Raw genomic sequence first — 14,355 nt, 5'->3', positions numbered from 1 at the left:
CCTGGCACTGCCAGCATTCCCTGGGGCCTTTTAATCAGTCAATGGAAAATGCTGGCTTGAGGGCTTAAGGTGGATATTGCACTGAGCTGAGCTGTCCTGGGAAGTGTGAATGCTTGCCTCTGTGAGGGGACAAACTCAGTGGCGGGGCTTGTTTATTTATCTATGTTTCCCTCCTCAGATTGCCATGGGGATCCCCCTGCACAGGATCAAGGACATCAGGGTGATGTATGGAGTTTCTCCCTGGGGGGACACCACCATTGACTTTGAGAACTCGGCCCACGTGCCCAGCCCTCGTGGGCACGTCATCGCCGCCCGCATCACCAGCGAGAACCCTGACGAGGTGAGGCCTCCCCTCTGGCCCTGCTGCTCACCCTGGCCTTCCCAGGGCCTCTCCCTGCTGCTGCTGCTGCTCAACGTTTTGGCAGCAAATTTAAGAGGTTCTTCCCTTACCTCACTTAGACTCCGTTAGACACAGCCTGAACTTGTTACACCGCGGTGCAGCGCAAAGAGCTGTTCTCAGAGCCCTCATTCTGGGTTGTTCACCTTTTCTGTAGGGCACAGAGCAATGTCTGAGTGTCTGTCTGTCTTTGCAGGGGTTCAAGCCCAGCTCTGGCACAGTCCAGGAGCTGAATTTCCGCAGCAATAAGAACGTCTGGGGCTATTTCAGCGTGGCTGCTGCAGGAGGGCTCCATGAGTTTGCTGATTCCCAGTTTGGCCACTGCTTCTCCTGGGGGGAGAACCGTGAGGAAGCCATCTCGTAAGTGATGTGGGAGGCCTTAGGAATTGCTTGGCTTTGTCCTCTTTGATCCAGGGAAAACGAGGCTGCTTACTTCTGGGAGCTTCAAGAACAATTTCCCTGTCTTTATCTTGTTTTCCATTTTGTGGCCAGGCTTCTCATCCTGTCTTGCTTTGCAATCCCATTATGTTGCACCTACATTTCTACACTTTTTGCTTAATTTTCTTTCTTTTTTCTCCTTTTTGTTTCATCCCTGCCTTGTATACCTGCTGCTGGGCTGTGACACAGCCACCACAGGGTGAAAATCTCTCTTTAAAGCATCCAAGTGAAGGCTTCTAACAGGGAAACATTGCTAACCTGAGTGAACAATGCTTCAGGATGGTGTGTGAGCCATGCAGTGTCCTCTGTGCTGTGGGATTTTAAAGCACCTGGTCCTCAGGCAGACCTGTCTGACCTATCATCCACGTTTTTCATCCAGAGCCTTTCCCAGTTCCACTCTGGGTGGGGTGGACACCACATCTGTCTGTCTGTCTGTTATACACCCCTGACACGTGGTAGGGCCTGGGTGATGATAGCAGGGGGAACTCCTGATCCCACTGGGCTGCTCTGCACACCAGCAGCAGGGAGATCAACATTCTCCCATTCCCAACCATCCCTTCACACCAACAGCAGGGAAATCAGTATTCTCCCATTTCCAACCATCCCTTCACACCAGCAGCAGGGAAATCAGTATTCTCCCATTTCCAACATCCCTTCAGGACCCTGCTCCATCCAGTGCCCGCGCTCCTCTGCTCTGACCTTCAGGTGCTTTTCTGTCTGCAGCTGCCATTAGGATGGGATAGATAACAGGGCTTCTTTCCCCTTTCAGGAACATGGTGGTGGCTCTGAAGGAGCTGTCCATCCGAGGGGACTTCAGGACCACTGTGGAATACCTGATCAAGCTGCTGGAGACAGAGAGCTTCCAGCAGAACCGCATCGACACGGGCTGGCTGGACCGGCTCATCGCTGAGAAAGTGCAGGTGAGCTGCTTGCCCTGCAGGGACACACCTGGCAGGGGCAGGGGTGGTGTCTGCTGCTGCTAAAGGGTGTAGGAATGGTCACTGTCCACTTGATGAATAAATATTTTCATGGCATTGCTTCTTACATATATCAGAATCCTAGGTCGTCCCTTTTGGGGAAAGTTGGTCTTAAAGTTGTCCAGAAAATCATTAAGACAATGTTATGTTTGGAATCTGGGACAGATGACAGTGGAAGTGTTGTTGGAACCTCGAGATGTGATCCAGGCAGAAGAAAATGTAGTTTTAAATGGTTACAGAAATAATGGCTTCTGTGTAGGGTTCACATGGCTGCCACACTGACTTGATTTTAGAGTGTTGGCCGTGAACCAAAAATGGAGCTGAGGCTGCTGATTCTTGTAGCTGTGTGTTGAGCCTGGGCTGAGGCTGGGGGAGGTGTGACTGTGGCTGTCCCTTTTTTTAGGCTGAGAGGCCTGACACCATGCTGGGGGTGGTGTGTGGGGCCCTGCACGTGGCTGACGTGAGCTTCCGAAACAGCGTCTCCAACTTCCTGCACTCCCTGGAAAGGTGAGAGGCCAAGCTGCTCTCCAGGAATCCCTGCTGCTCTACAGGTTCTGTTCAGTGCAGCCCAGCAATGCTCAGGGGCTGTTATCTGCTGGCTGCTGCCTGGCCCCAGGGAGCTCTTTATCTGCTGGGAAAACTGGCAGGTATCTGCATCTGCAAACATCCCCTGCTGGCTGCACCGATTGCTTTGGTTTCTAGCAGGAGCTCCAGGAAATGGCTCAGAAACACGGAGTTCTTGCTCTGTGTGCTGCTAGGGCAGCATCAGGGAGTCTGGAATCACCCAGGAGTGGATGGAAAGGAGAGCAAAGCTGCCCTGTGTGGCTGGAGGGACTTTGTTTGACTTGGTCAAACCGATTCGTGTCTCTCCTAAGAGACTATAAAAACCTACTCCCATCTCTCTGCCAGTGTTTCCTGAAGCCTTGCATGCATCTCTGAAGCTCTTTGGACCGCTGGTAGTCCTTTGGTGGCTTGTGGAAGATCAGTTTTGTTTTGCCCTTCCCTTTCCAGGGGCCAGGTCCTCCCTGCTCACACTCTGCTCAACACGGTGGACGTGGAGCTCATCTACGAGGGACGGAAATATGTGCTGAAGGTACAGAGTGGGACCCACCCCCTGCCTGGGCTGCACATGGCCCCCTGTGCTGCTCTGGCCTCCCCTTTGCACAGATCCGTGCAGGGAGTTCTGTCTGAGCAGGGCTGATGTTCTCTGCTTTAGTGGGTGAAGAAATCAGCAGGGCAACACCCCTTGCATCGCCCCATTGCAATGTCTGTAAACATTTCAGCCTCTTGCTCTGAGCAGGGTGAAATTTGCTTTGTTACAGGCAAAAACTACTACAAAATAGTTTTGTTTTGGTTGGCCAAAACTTCCAGCTGATTTTTCTGAATGTGTAGGTCTGCTCTGCTGGGGTTTTGACACACCAACGTGACAGAATTTGCAGCAATTTCTCCCCATGGTGTTGCTTTTTTTGCTGCATGCAAAAGCCCCATGTTGCAAAACCAAACAAACATATGAAAGTTAGGAAATATTAGACTTAAGGTTGCCTGTGCAATCCTCTTTAGCTTACTGGGGCAAGTTTGTGTTGAAGTTTTTAATGGCAAGACCATAGGCTGTTTTTTTGCAGCAGTGAGAATTCTGCACCTCCCTGGATTTATCTTTGGTGAGGAATAGAAGCATTGAGCAGCAGCTGAAGTGTTCTTTAAAGGATTTACCCAGCTTCAAATAGCAGCTCTGGGGCAGAGACTGGGATAGGATCCCCTTCTCAGGGAGAGCACTTGTTGCTGTGGGACAATTTCTCGTTTTCCTCCCAAATTATCTCCTCCATTATGCAGTGTAAGTGCACAACTGTGCCTTGTAAGGAGATAAGGGTGAGCAAATCGTGATTGCACAACCAAACCTCAACCTTCAGTGCAGAAGTGTGAGAGGATTAAATCAGCATTCATGGACAGCGCTAGTCCTGGCATCTCTTGGCTGCTGTGTCACAGAATCCCAGACTGATTTGGGTTGGCCCTTGTGAAAAGCCTCTCCATTTTTCTTGTGGGCTTTTGGAAGGCCACATTTAAACCTCCCCAGAATTTCTCTTCTCCAGGCTAAACAGTCCCAATTCTCTCAGCCCTGAGCTGCTCCATCCCTCTGCTCACTTGCTTCCTTGCCTTTGTGACCCCAATTTTTTCACACAGCGTCGAACACCTCCGTTCCTCTTCATCAACTCCCGCTATTGCAGCACTTGGAAAACTCTGTGTTGTGTCAGGCAAGACCCTCAGTGCTGTGCTCAGTTCCCTGGGTAATTCCCATTTCTGTGGCTTGGCAGGTGACCAGGCAGTCTCCCAACTGCTACGTGGTGATCATGAACAGCTCCTGCGTGGAGGTGGACGTGCACCGCCTGAGCGACGGCGGGCTGCTGCTCTCCTACGACGGCAGCAGCTACACCACCTACATGAAGGAGGAAGTGGACAGGTAGCAGCTCCATCTTTAGCGTTTGCACTGCTAATGTGAGGTGCATTTGTGACTTCATGCTTCCCGAAAGGTCAGCTGGGAGGGGAGTTCTCTCCTAGGTGGAGTTTACTGCGTGCGCTGTGGGTGAGTTTTGAGACAGAGCAGATCTTGGCTGCTGTTAGAGGAATGATCTGGCCGTGCACCAAGTGGAGTCCATATTCTTCTCCTTGGTCCTTACAAGTGACTTTTGGGATTATAAAAACAAAAAAAAACCCAGAACCTGAAAATATTTAAAATTCTTGTAATTCCACGGCTGCTTCAGAAATAAAGACAAGTTTTAGTGCATGCCCTCGAAATTCCCTGCAAGGATCAGAGCAGTAAGGGCAGTGAAGGGCATCCCCAGGTCTGGAATGTGAACTCTGCCCCCTCTGCTGTGTTATCTTCTGGGAAAAGTAATGGATCTGCTCAGGAGGACAGAGAATTTGGGTAACGCTTGGGTTGCGATCTCCACCTCTCTGTTGGTTGAGGTGTTTTCCTGTAGTTTTGTTTTGAAGTAGAACAGGGAAAGGCAGACTGGATTTTCCCTTTCCCACACCTTTCCCCATGGAATTCTGTCCCTCCCCAGGGAATTCTGTCATGCTGATGTGTCCTGCTGTCCCCCAGGTACCGCATCACCATTGGGAACAAGACCTGTGTGTTTGAGAAGGAGAACGATCCCTCCATCCTGCGCTCCCCCTCCGCGGGGAAGCTGATCCAGTATGTGGTGGAGGATGGGGGACACGTGTTTGCAGGCCAGTGCTTTGCAGAAATTGAGGTAAAACTGCCAGAGAACTGGTTTGGACCAGGGGAGGGGTGTTGGATGCTCTGGGACTGGGATTTGAGCATGAGGGATGATTCACAGTGTTTCATTTGCAAATTTTAACCAGAAGTACAGCAGGAATCATCAATGAGGGTGATGGGGAGGGGAAGAAATTTAACAGCAGAAATTTGAGTGTTGATGACTCTACACCAAGTGATGAGCAAAATTGCCCAAAAATCCTGGGATTATCACCTTCCTGAGGTTCCAAGGGAAGGTGGGATCCCTTCCCAGGTGAAGAAGGCTTCTCCTTGTACTACTGACACAGAGTTGTATGCCAGGATGAGGTAACAAACTTTATCCTGGTTAGCTGATCATTTATCAGGTTGATCCCAGAAGTTAATAAGTGTCACTCCTCCCTTCTCCCTAGGAAGTTACTTAACTCTTACTGAGGAGGAGGAGGAGGATGAGCAGTTTCTGCATCACGATGAGGAAAGCACAAGGGGCTGTGTAGGAGTGTGTGGCTCAAAACAGATTTGAGGGAGGGGAAGGTGTGTGATGACAGAGGGGCAATTAAACCAGCTGGGGACAATGAGTAGGAGAAGAATATCAAGACATAGATGCAGCTATTTTATGTAAGTGCTTTTGCACTGCAACAGGTCATGGCTAAGAAGGCACCACCCACACAATCCCTGTGATGTAGTGCAGAGCAAGGGTAAAACCAAGCTGGCTCCCCCATACCCAACCCCTCTGCTCCAAAGGCAGCAGCTCTTGATCTGAGGAAGCATTTCTGTCTGGGAAGAGCTCTCTGAGAGCTCTAGAAAGTGATCCTGCTTCCCTCTGCTTGAAGTGAAGATGTGGCTGCAGCCTTTGAGAGGAGCCTTTGGAACGCAGCAGAAAATTGTCAGCCTTGTTCATTGTGCTGAGTGTGGGACCTTCCTGAGTGCCCTGTTTGTTCAGGCAGCGTGAGCAGTGCCATTCCTGAAACTCCTGCTGCACTATTTTGTGGCCAATTATTTTGTTCTCCCATTCACTTCAGTGTCTGGGTTTTGTTCCCAACATCTGTGCTTGTGAGTTTTGGGCACACCTGAGTGCAGCTCTGTCTGGGGTGGGACACTGCCCGCTGCCCCCCAAAACCAGAGCCATTTTGGGGCACAGGGGATGAATGTGTAACCTCTTTCCTTGCTACAGGTGATGAAAATGGTGATGACCATAACAGCAGGGGAGTCAGGCTGCATCCACTATGTCAAACGCCCAGGGGCAGTCCTGGACCCGGGCTGTGTGATTGCCAAGCTGCAGCTGGATGATCCCAGCAGGGTTCAGCAGGTGAGGAGCTGCAGAAGGCACAGATTTTGTGGGGTTTTAATGAGGGAGTAATGTTGGGAGCGGTACAGGATGTTCCAGTGAGCCAGTTTCCCATTTGTGCATTGTACTGGAATTGTCACTTCACCGTTTATTTGTCTCAGATGAGGACTGGCACTGAGATTTTTCTCTCCCTGTCTGATTCAGGCCAAACTTATCTACCATTCCTGCTTACCTCAGCACTGTTGTGGGGTTGTACCTCTCAACCCAGTGCATTTCCCACTCTGGGAATCATTGCAGGTTAACCCTTGGCTCCAGCTGAGGGTGACTGTTCCCAGGGCTGGTGACCCACAGGAGGCTCACTGGGGCTGTTCCCCATTGCAGGCTGAGCTGCACACAGGGACCCTGCCCCAGATCCAGAGCACAGCCCTGCGGGGTGAGAAGCTCCATCGCATCTTCCACTACGTGCTGGACAACCTGGTGAACGTGATGAATGGCTACTGCCTGCCAGAGCCCTTCTTCAGCAGCAAGGTACTGAGGCCTCTCTTCCAGAGCCTAAACTGCCTTCTTGCAGCTCAAGGAAGGCTGGGCAATTTTCCTGCCACAGGGGAGGGGATGTTGGACATCACTCCTCTCCTTTTTCCTCTTGTTGTTGTTTTTTCTCTTCTTCGTTCTTGCCTTCACTGCCTTGTCTCTCTCCAGGTGAAGGGCTGGGTTGAGCGGTTGATGAAGACCCTGAGGGATCCCTCTTTGCCCCTGCTGGAGCTCCAGGACATCATGACCAGTGTTTCTGGGAGGATCCCACCCAACGTGGAGAAGTCCATCAAGAAGGAGATGGCGCAGTATGCCAGCAACATCACGTCGGTGCTCTGCCAGTTCCCCAGCCAGCAGGTGAGCAGCCACCTTCCTGGAGGGGGAAAATTGCTTTGTGTTGGGGCACACAGAGAGAAAAAGTTCCTTTGAGTGACATGGAGGTTAACTGGACCTGAAAGGTGTGTTTGGGCAGGGGGTGCTGATGGTGGAAGATCCTTACCTCTGTCACTGCAAGGCTGTCTCTTTACCTGTGCTGCAGGGTCTGTGCTCCCTGCTCAGTGTGGCTTCAACCAGGCACACTGCTGGGAGCACTTTAATCTTATCAGTGGCCCCGTGGGCATGATATATGGGCAGTTTGTAGTGCCAGTGGATCCTCAAAATAGGATGATTTTGAGGGAGGTTAGGATGATTTGCCAAGGGAGGCCGGGTAGGATTTCTCCGTGGTATGATACACTGCATAGATTTTTGTATCACTGGCACATCTTGATCTCCTTTGCTGGAGTCTGTTGGGGCTCTGCTGTGTCTCTGCTGGTTGTCCAGCCCACTGAGGCTTTTCCCTGTGCTTTTTCCCCACGTTCCTTTCCCTCTCAGATTGCCAACATCCTGGACAGCCACGCGGCCACGCTGAACCGCAAGTCGGAGCGCGAGGTTTTCTTCATGAACACGCAGAGCATCGTGCAGCTGGTGCAGAGGTGAGCCCTGCCAGGCTGTCCTGCAGAGCAGCAGCCCCCCAGCAGCCCTGGCAGGGGCTGGCTGTGCCTGCAGCTCGCTCAGGGCTGCCTTGGTGCCCCTGCAGGTACCGCAGTGGCATTCGGGGCCACATGAAGGCCGTGGTGATGGATCTGCTCCGGCAGTACCTCAAGGTGGAGACTCAGTTCCAGCACGGTGAGTTCCTGAGTTTGGTCCTGCAAAGTCCCATGTGGGCCCTTTGGGGAAGGTTTGCCCTCATCTTGTGCTGAGGTGAGGTGCACAGGATTGGTTTTGGGGTCTCCCTGGGTTTGGTAGGGGAGATTCTGTCCCGAAGCTCAGCTGAACTGAGAGGTGAAATCAATGCCTTGCACTGCTGGATCCAGGCACAAGATGGCAATGGAGCCCTGGTTAATTCCAAAGCTCTGGCTCTTACAGGTAGTTCAGATCCCACTCTTCTTTTGTCCTGCTCCATTACCTGCCCTGGCCTAATGGTACTGCAGATTCATTTCCACTTCAATTTGCTGGCAGCAGAGGATGGTGCAAGGCTCTTTGCTGTTATTTCATTTTGGTTGTCATTTGAATGAAAGTCTGAGCTCCGTATTCCTCTCTCAGAATTGCTCACAAAGGAGGCATTTGGTGTTGGAGCTGTTTATTAAGAGTGGGATGTTAGAATTAAAGTTTGCAGTAGGTGATGGTGGGAATGATTCCTTCCCAGATTGATTGTGTGGACCATAGAGAAACACAGAATGGTCTGGCTTGGAAGGGACTTTAAAGCACATCTCATTCCACCCCTACCATGGGTAGGGACAACTTCCACAATCCCAGGGTGCTCCAAGCCTGGCCTTGGGCACTGCCAGGGATCCAGGGGCAGCCACAGCTGCTCTGGGCACCTGTGCCAGGGCCTCAGCACCCTCACAAGGAGGAATTTTTTTCAAATACCCAACCTAACCCTGCTCTCTGTCAGTGTGAAGCCATTCCCACTTGTCCTGTCACTCCATCCCTTGTAAATAGTCTCTCTCCATTGTCAGCTCCCTTCAAGCCAAGCAGATGCTCAAAAAATACACCTAGAAAAATACAGACACATCTGGTAACTTGCAATCCTTGCCACGGAGGTGTGAAGGGTGGAAAAGCAATGTGCATTTCTGCTGCAGGTCACTATGACAAGTGTGTCTTCACCCTTCGTGAGGAGAACAAGAGTGACATGAACGCCGTGCTCAACTACATCTTCTCCCACGCCCAGGTCACCAAGAAGAACCTGCTGGTCACCATGCTCATTGTAAGGGCCTGCTGCCTGCTTTCTCTCTGTCTTTTTCTCTCTGTCTTTTTCTCTCTGTCTTTTTCTCTCTTTCTTTTTCTCTCGTTTTTTTCCTCCCTTTTCCTCCCTTTTCCTCCCTTTTTTCCTCCCTTTTCCTCCCTTTCTGTCTTTCTCTCTCTTTCTCTTTTTCCTCTTTCTTTTTTCCTCCCTTTCTGTCTTTCTCTCTCTTTCTCTTTTTCCTCTTTCTTTTTTCCTCTTTTTGTCTTTTATTTTACAACCATATTGTAGTCTGTTACTGCCCAAAAGACATCTAAAGAAGCCATCCACTAAATAACTCTCCAAAGCAAAAGAAGAGCCATAGTTTTCCTAGACCCAAGCTGGGTTTCTCAAATTCTCATTTGCAAGATGTAAGGATGCTGGTGTTCTTTCTTCCTGGCCCTCCTTTTTCCCCTTTTTCCCCCCTTTCCCTCTTTGGTGTGTGGTGTGATTGTAAGTAACGCTTGCCTTAAGAATCTCATTATTTGAACACGGAGCCATATTTCCTCTGAGAATTCTGGAGTAGCTTTGAGCTGGGGCTGTTCATTTCTCAAGTAATCACGCTGGTGTGATGGAGAGAGAAAATGGCAGCTGTTCACAGCTCAGGCCTTCAATTTTCTTCAGAGTCCAGTCACTCAAGTGTGTAATTACACGGGGGTGCGGGCGAGGCGTTAGCCCCTGTCAGGGAGCTGGGCCCAGGCTCTGCTGCTGCCTTTGCCAATCAGTGCAGGCACAGCCAGCCCTGCCTTTGGCTTCTTGTTGTCATCCTGAGCAGCCCTTGCTGGAGCAGGACTGGAGCTTTCAGTGTTTGTCACTGGTGTGGCTGTGCCTCGCTGGCTCTGGTGGTGTGAGGGGCATTGGGGAGGCCTCAGAGAGCCTCCCTTGTCCCTTGCTCTTGGGGCGTTCTTCACACCATCACTGCCTGCTAGTTCTGCTCAAGCAAAGCCCAGCTGGAGCCAGAATCACCAGGGAGACCTTGGTGGAGGAGCCACTCCTGGTTACCCAAATCCACAGTGCCACCTCACTGGGGGCACAGGGATTTCCCTCTGCAGTGGGAACAGGAGCTCAGGAGGGACATCATGGTTACCCTTGGCACACCTGGGTGTCCCTGAGCTTCTAGGCTCTCCATCAACCAAAAGACCATCATCACTCCTCTCCCACCTCGTGGCTCCAAACGTGCTGTGGTGTGTTTGGTGTGACCAGGGTGGCAGCTGTGGTGTATTTGGTGTGACCACGGTGACAGGTGTGGTGTGTTTGTGTGACCATGGTGACTACTGTGTTGTGTTTGGGGTGTTTGGTGTGACCCCTGTGTTGTTTTTGGGGCCCAGGCTGTTGGTGTGTTTGGGCTCAGGGCAGCCTGGCTGCCTGTGGGGCTGTTATTGGTGGATCCAGGAGCCCATTATTAACCAGGGGCTCCAAGGATGCCTCAGTAATGCTGTTGTGCTGCCATCACTCACCTTTTCTAGCCAGCAGGCACTGCAGGCAGGGTGGGAGCGGCCTCATCCTTCATACATCTGTTGAAGTGTGGTGTGATTTGTTGTGTGTTCATTTTCTGTGCTTAGCTTATGCACATCTTGGTCTGAGCAGGATGGAGTGGCTGCTGCCATGGCAGGGCCCCCTGTCCTGGGGGATTTCTGCTCCCTGGAGCAGCAGCACAGCAACACCAGGAGTCTGTGTTTCAAACCCAGCAGTTCTGTGTTCCCCTGTAGGACTTCTGTATTATTTGGCTTTGCTTTTTAATTCATTTTCCCTGGCAGGTTTGTCAATCCCACCTGCTGCACAGAGGTTTCCCCTCATCCTTTTCTATTCCCTGGCTCTTCAGATGGCCTGTTCTGGTCTGTGGGTGTTTAAGATCTCTTTAAACTTTTAGGCCTCAGCTCTTTCTCCTGGCAAATCCCTGTTTCATCTCACATTTCCCTGCTATGATTAATTTATCAAGACAAGCTGTTAAGTGCTGTGTGGAAGAATCACGTTAGAGGCTCCTAGAGGCTTCAGGGTGGGAGGGGAGAAGCTCACAAGAAGTGTTGAAGACTGTGGGATTATTCATGGGAATTGAAAGTATTTTTGGAAGGAAGTCTCTACTGCTGGCATTTTTTGAATGGATGAATTCAGGGGAGTTTTGGAACAGCGTTAACACTGCAAGTTTGTGCTCTTCAGTTTTGTTGTTTTATCCAGCCAGTCTAGGCAGCAAGGAAAGCTTGTGGATTTGCTCAGATCCAGGATTCTCTGGTTAGAAGGAATGTTATGGCGCCAGTCGAGTACTGTGGCAGGAAATACAGAACATTATTCATGGGTTTAGTTAGCTTTGCTTTAGCCTTGTCAGAGCAGTGGCAGATCCTGTTTCTGGTGTTGGCTGAAGCTGCTGAAAGCCTGGGTGGTTTGTGGCTGTGGACTTGTGGGGACTTCTGAGGTTTGAGGTGATTTTTAGGTGGGTGTCAGGAGGTTCTGTGGCAATGTAACTCTGGTCACCCTTCATGGGGAAGGTCTGGTGACCTTTACATGTTCCATAAGGTGCCTGGCTACAGTTTAAGCTCTTTGAGTTTTCCGTTTGTACCAGAAGGAGAAACTTCTGGTACAAACCTGAAACTGGGTAATGGGAAAAGGTTTCCTGAGCCTCTCTGAGAAGTCAGCATGTGTTTGGGTGCCAAAACATGTGCTGCAAATTGGAGAATGGAGTGCCTGTCCCTTCTTTCACCTTGTGAAATCGTTGAATGCTGAATATTTGTGTCCTTGTCAGCACAGAGTTGCAGGATAATCCAGGTCAGGGCTGCTGGGGATGCTGTGGTCCAGCCTGAGTGTGTGCTTGCAGGCTCACACTCCTTTGGGGGAGCACGGCTGACGTTTCCCCCCTCTCCAAGCACTTCTCCTTGTCTGTGTTGCCAGGACCAGCTGTGTGGCCGTGACCCCACGCTGACAGACGAGCTGATCAACATCCTGACAGAGCTGACCCAGCTCAGCAAGACAACCAACGCCAAGGTGGCGCTGAGGGCACGGCAGGTGAGGCTCTGCCCAGGTGTGACGGGGCTCGGGGGGTCTGGGGATGAGGGGAGAGAGGAGGATCTGACTCCGCGCTTCAGAAGGCCTGATTTCTTATTTTATGGTATATATTACATTAAAACTGTGTGAGGGCACGGCAGGTGAGGCTCTGCCCAGGTGTGACAGTGTTCACAGGGGTCTGAGGGTGAGGGGAGAGAGGAGGATCTGACTCCGTGCTTCAGAAGGCCTGATTTATTATTTTATGGTATATATTACATTAAAACTGTACTAAAAGAATAGAAGAAAGGATATCATCAGAAGGCTGGCTAATAATAGAAAAGAATGAAAGGATGAATAACAAAGGTTTGTGGCTCTGAGCCAGCTCACTGTGATTGGCCATTAATTACAAACATCCAACGTGAGCCAATCACAGATGCACCTGTTGCATCCCACAGCAGCAGATAATCAATGTTTACATTTTGTTCCTGAGGCCTCTCAGCTTCTCAGGAGGAAAAATCCTAAGGAAAGGATTTTTTATAAAAATTGTCTGTGACACCCAGGCTGCTCCTGCCTGCAGCTCAGCCCTGAGACACCCACTGCTCCTGATGTTTGTTTCCATCACTGTGCACATGGGGACAGTAGGTTCCTGTGAGCAGCACTTGGGGAGTGAAGCTAATTAACAGTGATTAACTGTGGTGCATTCCCAATCACTGTAATATTTAAATTCAACATGCATTACTTTGTCCCTGCTCCTCCAAAAAAAGTTTTGTGTGGCTCACACAGGGGTTAGCTGTGAGTAGCCCATGGTTTGTGTGATGGAGGAGGTGGGAATGTGTGGCCACTGTGGGTTTTGGTGGTTTTGTCATCTGCACACCTGACCAGCATAGGCTGCCTGCATTGTGCAGGAACAGCATGGCTGGAGCTGGAACTCCTGGTTCCTCGGCTGTGGATCCATGTGTGCAGAGAGCAGGGAGAGCCATTTGCACAAGAACCAGCTGTTCTTTGCAGCTGCTGAGGAATTACCACAAAGAATTATGCTGCCCTTTTGCAGGGCTTCTCCCATCTCGGAGTTGGGCTTTGTCAATTTTGTTCTAACCTGGAAATAATTGGAAAAACTCTGGATGCTGTAAATTCCTGCAGAACCGATTCGAATGTCACACAGGCACCCAGATATTGGTGTGAGCTTCCTCCTCAGCAGTTCATTGAACCTCCCTGTGTTGCCAGGAGGGGCTGAGAGGTTTCCTGACCCCAGAGTGTGATCACTGCTCTCACTGCACCCTCCACATCTCCAGCCTAAAGCAGGAAAGCTCACACTTGGGGGGGGTGTCTCTCCTTTTATTTCAAAGCTTGGCTGTTGAAGATGAGCAGGGTGTTTGAAGCTGCTCAGTGACCTTCTGTTTCCTCCAGGATTGTGTTCGTGTCCTTGAACCTCCGCACAGCAGCTGGGGATGGAGCTGCAGCCCTTGTGCTGCTCTCCCACTTCATTTTCCCTGCAGGCTGCTTCCATTTCCTACCTCTGCCCCCTTCACCTGGGGCATTTGGTGCCTGGCACCGGTGGCTGTTCCCTCCCCTGCCCATGAGCAGAGCCTGGGTGTCCCCACAGCTGCTGCCCACCAGCTCTGCCTCCCCATGAGCAGCTGGGCAGCCCTGGCAGCTGTGCCCTGCTCAATGCCACGCGCTGATGGGCCTCGATTGGAGCCGTTCCCTGGGGAATTGCCAGTGACACCAAAGCAGACACAAATGAGCTGGGGAGGGAGAGGGCACAGGATGCCTCCCCAGGGATGGAGCAGGCTGCTGGCCCTGCATGTTCCCTTCCCCTGACCCTGCCTGTGTTTCCCCAGGTGCTCATTGCCTCCCACCTGCCCTCCTACGAGCTGCGCCACAACCAGGTGGAGTCCATCTTCCTGTCAGCCATCGACATGTACGGCCACCAGTTCTGCATTGAGAACCTGCAGGTACCCCAGCCCCTCTCCTGGGCTCCCTTCTCGCTGACCTTCACCTCCCTCTGCTGTCCAGCTTTGCCCTGTGCCAGTGTGGGGATGGCCTGGTGCCAGTTCTGCACCTTCCTGCCAGGGTAGAGGTGCTGGTTCCTCCTCTGGGCACCAGGCACGAGGGCACGGATGCAGCTGTGCCAGGGGAGGTCCAGGCTGGGCATTAGGGAAGGGTTCTTCCCCAGAACAGAGGGAGCTGGCGCTGCCCAGGCTCCCCAGGGAATGGGCACAGCCCCAGAGCTCCAGGGCA

The 14,355-nt window shown here is 51.4% G+C and overlaps 1 protein-coding gene across 1 annotated transcript in view; it reads left to right on the top strand.

Moving 5' to 3' along the window:
- The window catches only part of ACACA (acetyl-CoA carboxylase alpha), a 96,110-nt gene that overhangs the window by 16,431 nt on the left and 65,324 nt on the right, over positions 1–14,355 (top strand). Inside the window, exons 12-26 of the mRNA XM_058817890.1 lie at positions 179–340; positions 594–757; positions 1,605–1,755; positions 2,216–2,319; positions 2,824–2,905; positions 4,122–4,267; positions 4,910–5,060; positions 6,234–6,368; positions 6,729–6,875; positions 7,047–7,235; positions 7,749–7,849; positions 7,954–8,042; positions 8,999–9,123; positions 12,022–12,135; positions 13,956–14,069. Coding sequence (XP_058673873.1) covers positions 179–340; positions 594–757; positions 1,605–1,755; positions 2,216–2,319; positions 2,824–2,905; positions 4,122–4,267; positions 4,910–5,060; positions 6,234–6,368; positions 6,729–6,875; positions 7,047–7,235; positions 7,749–7,849; positions 7,954–8,042; positions 8,999–9,123; positions 12,022–12,135; positions 13,956–14,069 — 1,974 coding nt within the window. The remainder of the gene's footprint in view (positions 1–178; positions 341–593; positions 758–1,604; positions 1,756–2,215; positions 2,320–2,823; positions 2,906–4,121; positions 4,268–4,909; positions 5,061–6,233; positions 6,369–6,728; positions 6,876–7,046; positions 7,236–7,748; positions 7,850–7,953; positions 8,043–8,998; positions 9,124–12,021; positions 12,136–13,955; positions 14,070–14,355) is intronic.

Source organism: Ammospiza caudacuta, chromosome 20, assembly GCF_027887145.1.
Source record: "Ammospiza caudacuta isolate bAmmCau1 chromosome 20, bAmmCau1.pri, whole genome shotgun sequence".
NCBI lineage: Eukaryota > Metazoa > Chordata > Aves > Passeriformes > Passerellidae > Ammospiza > Ammospiza caudacuta.
This window is presented reverse-complemented; position numbering and strand designations above follow the sequence as displayed.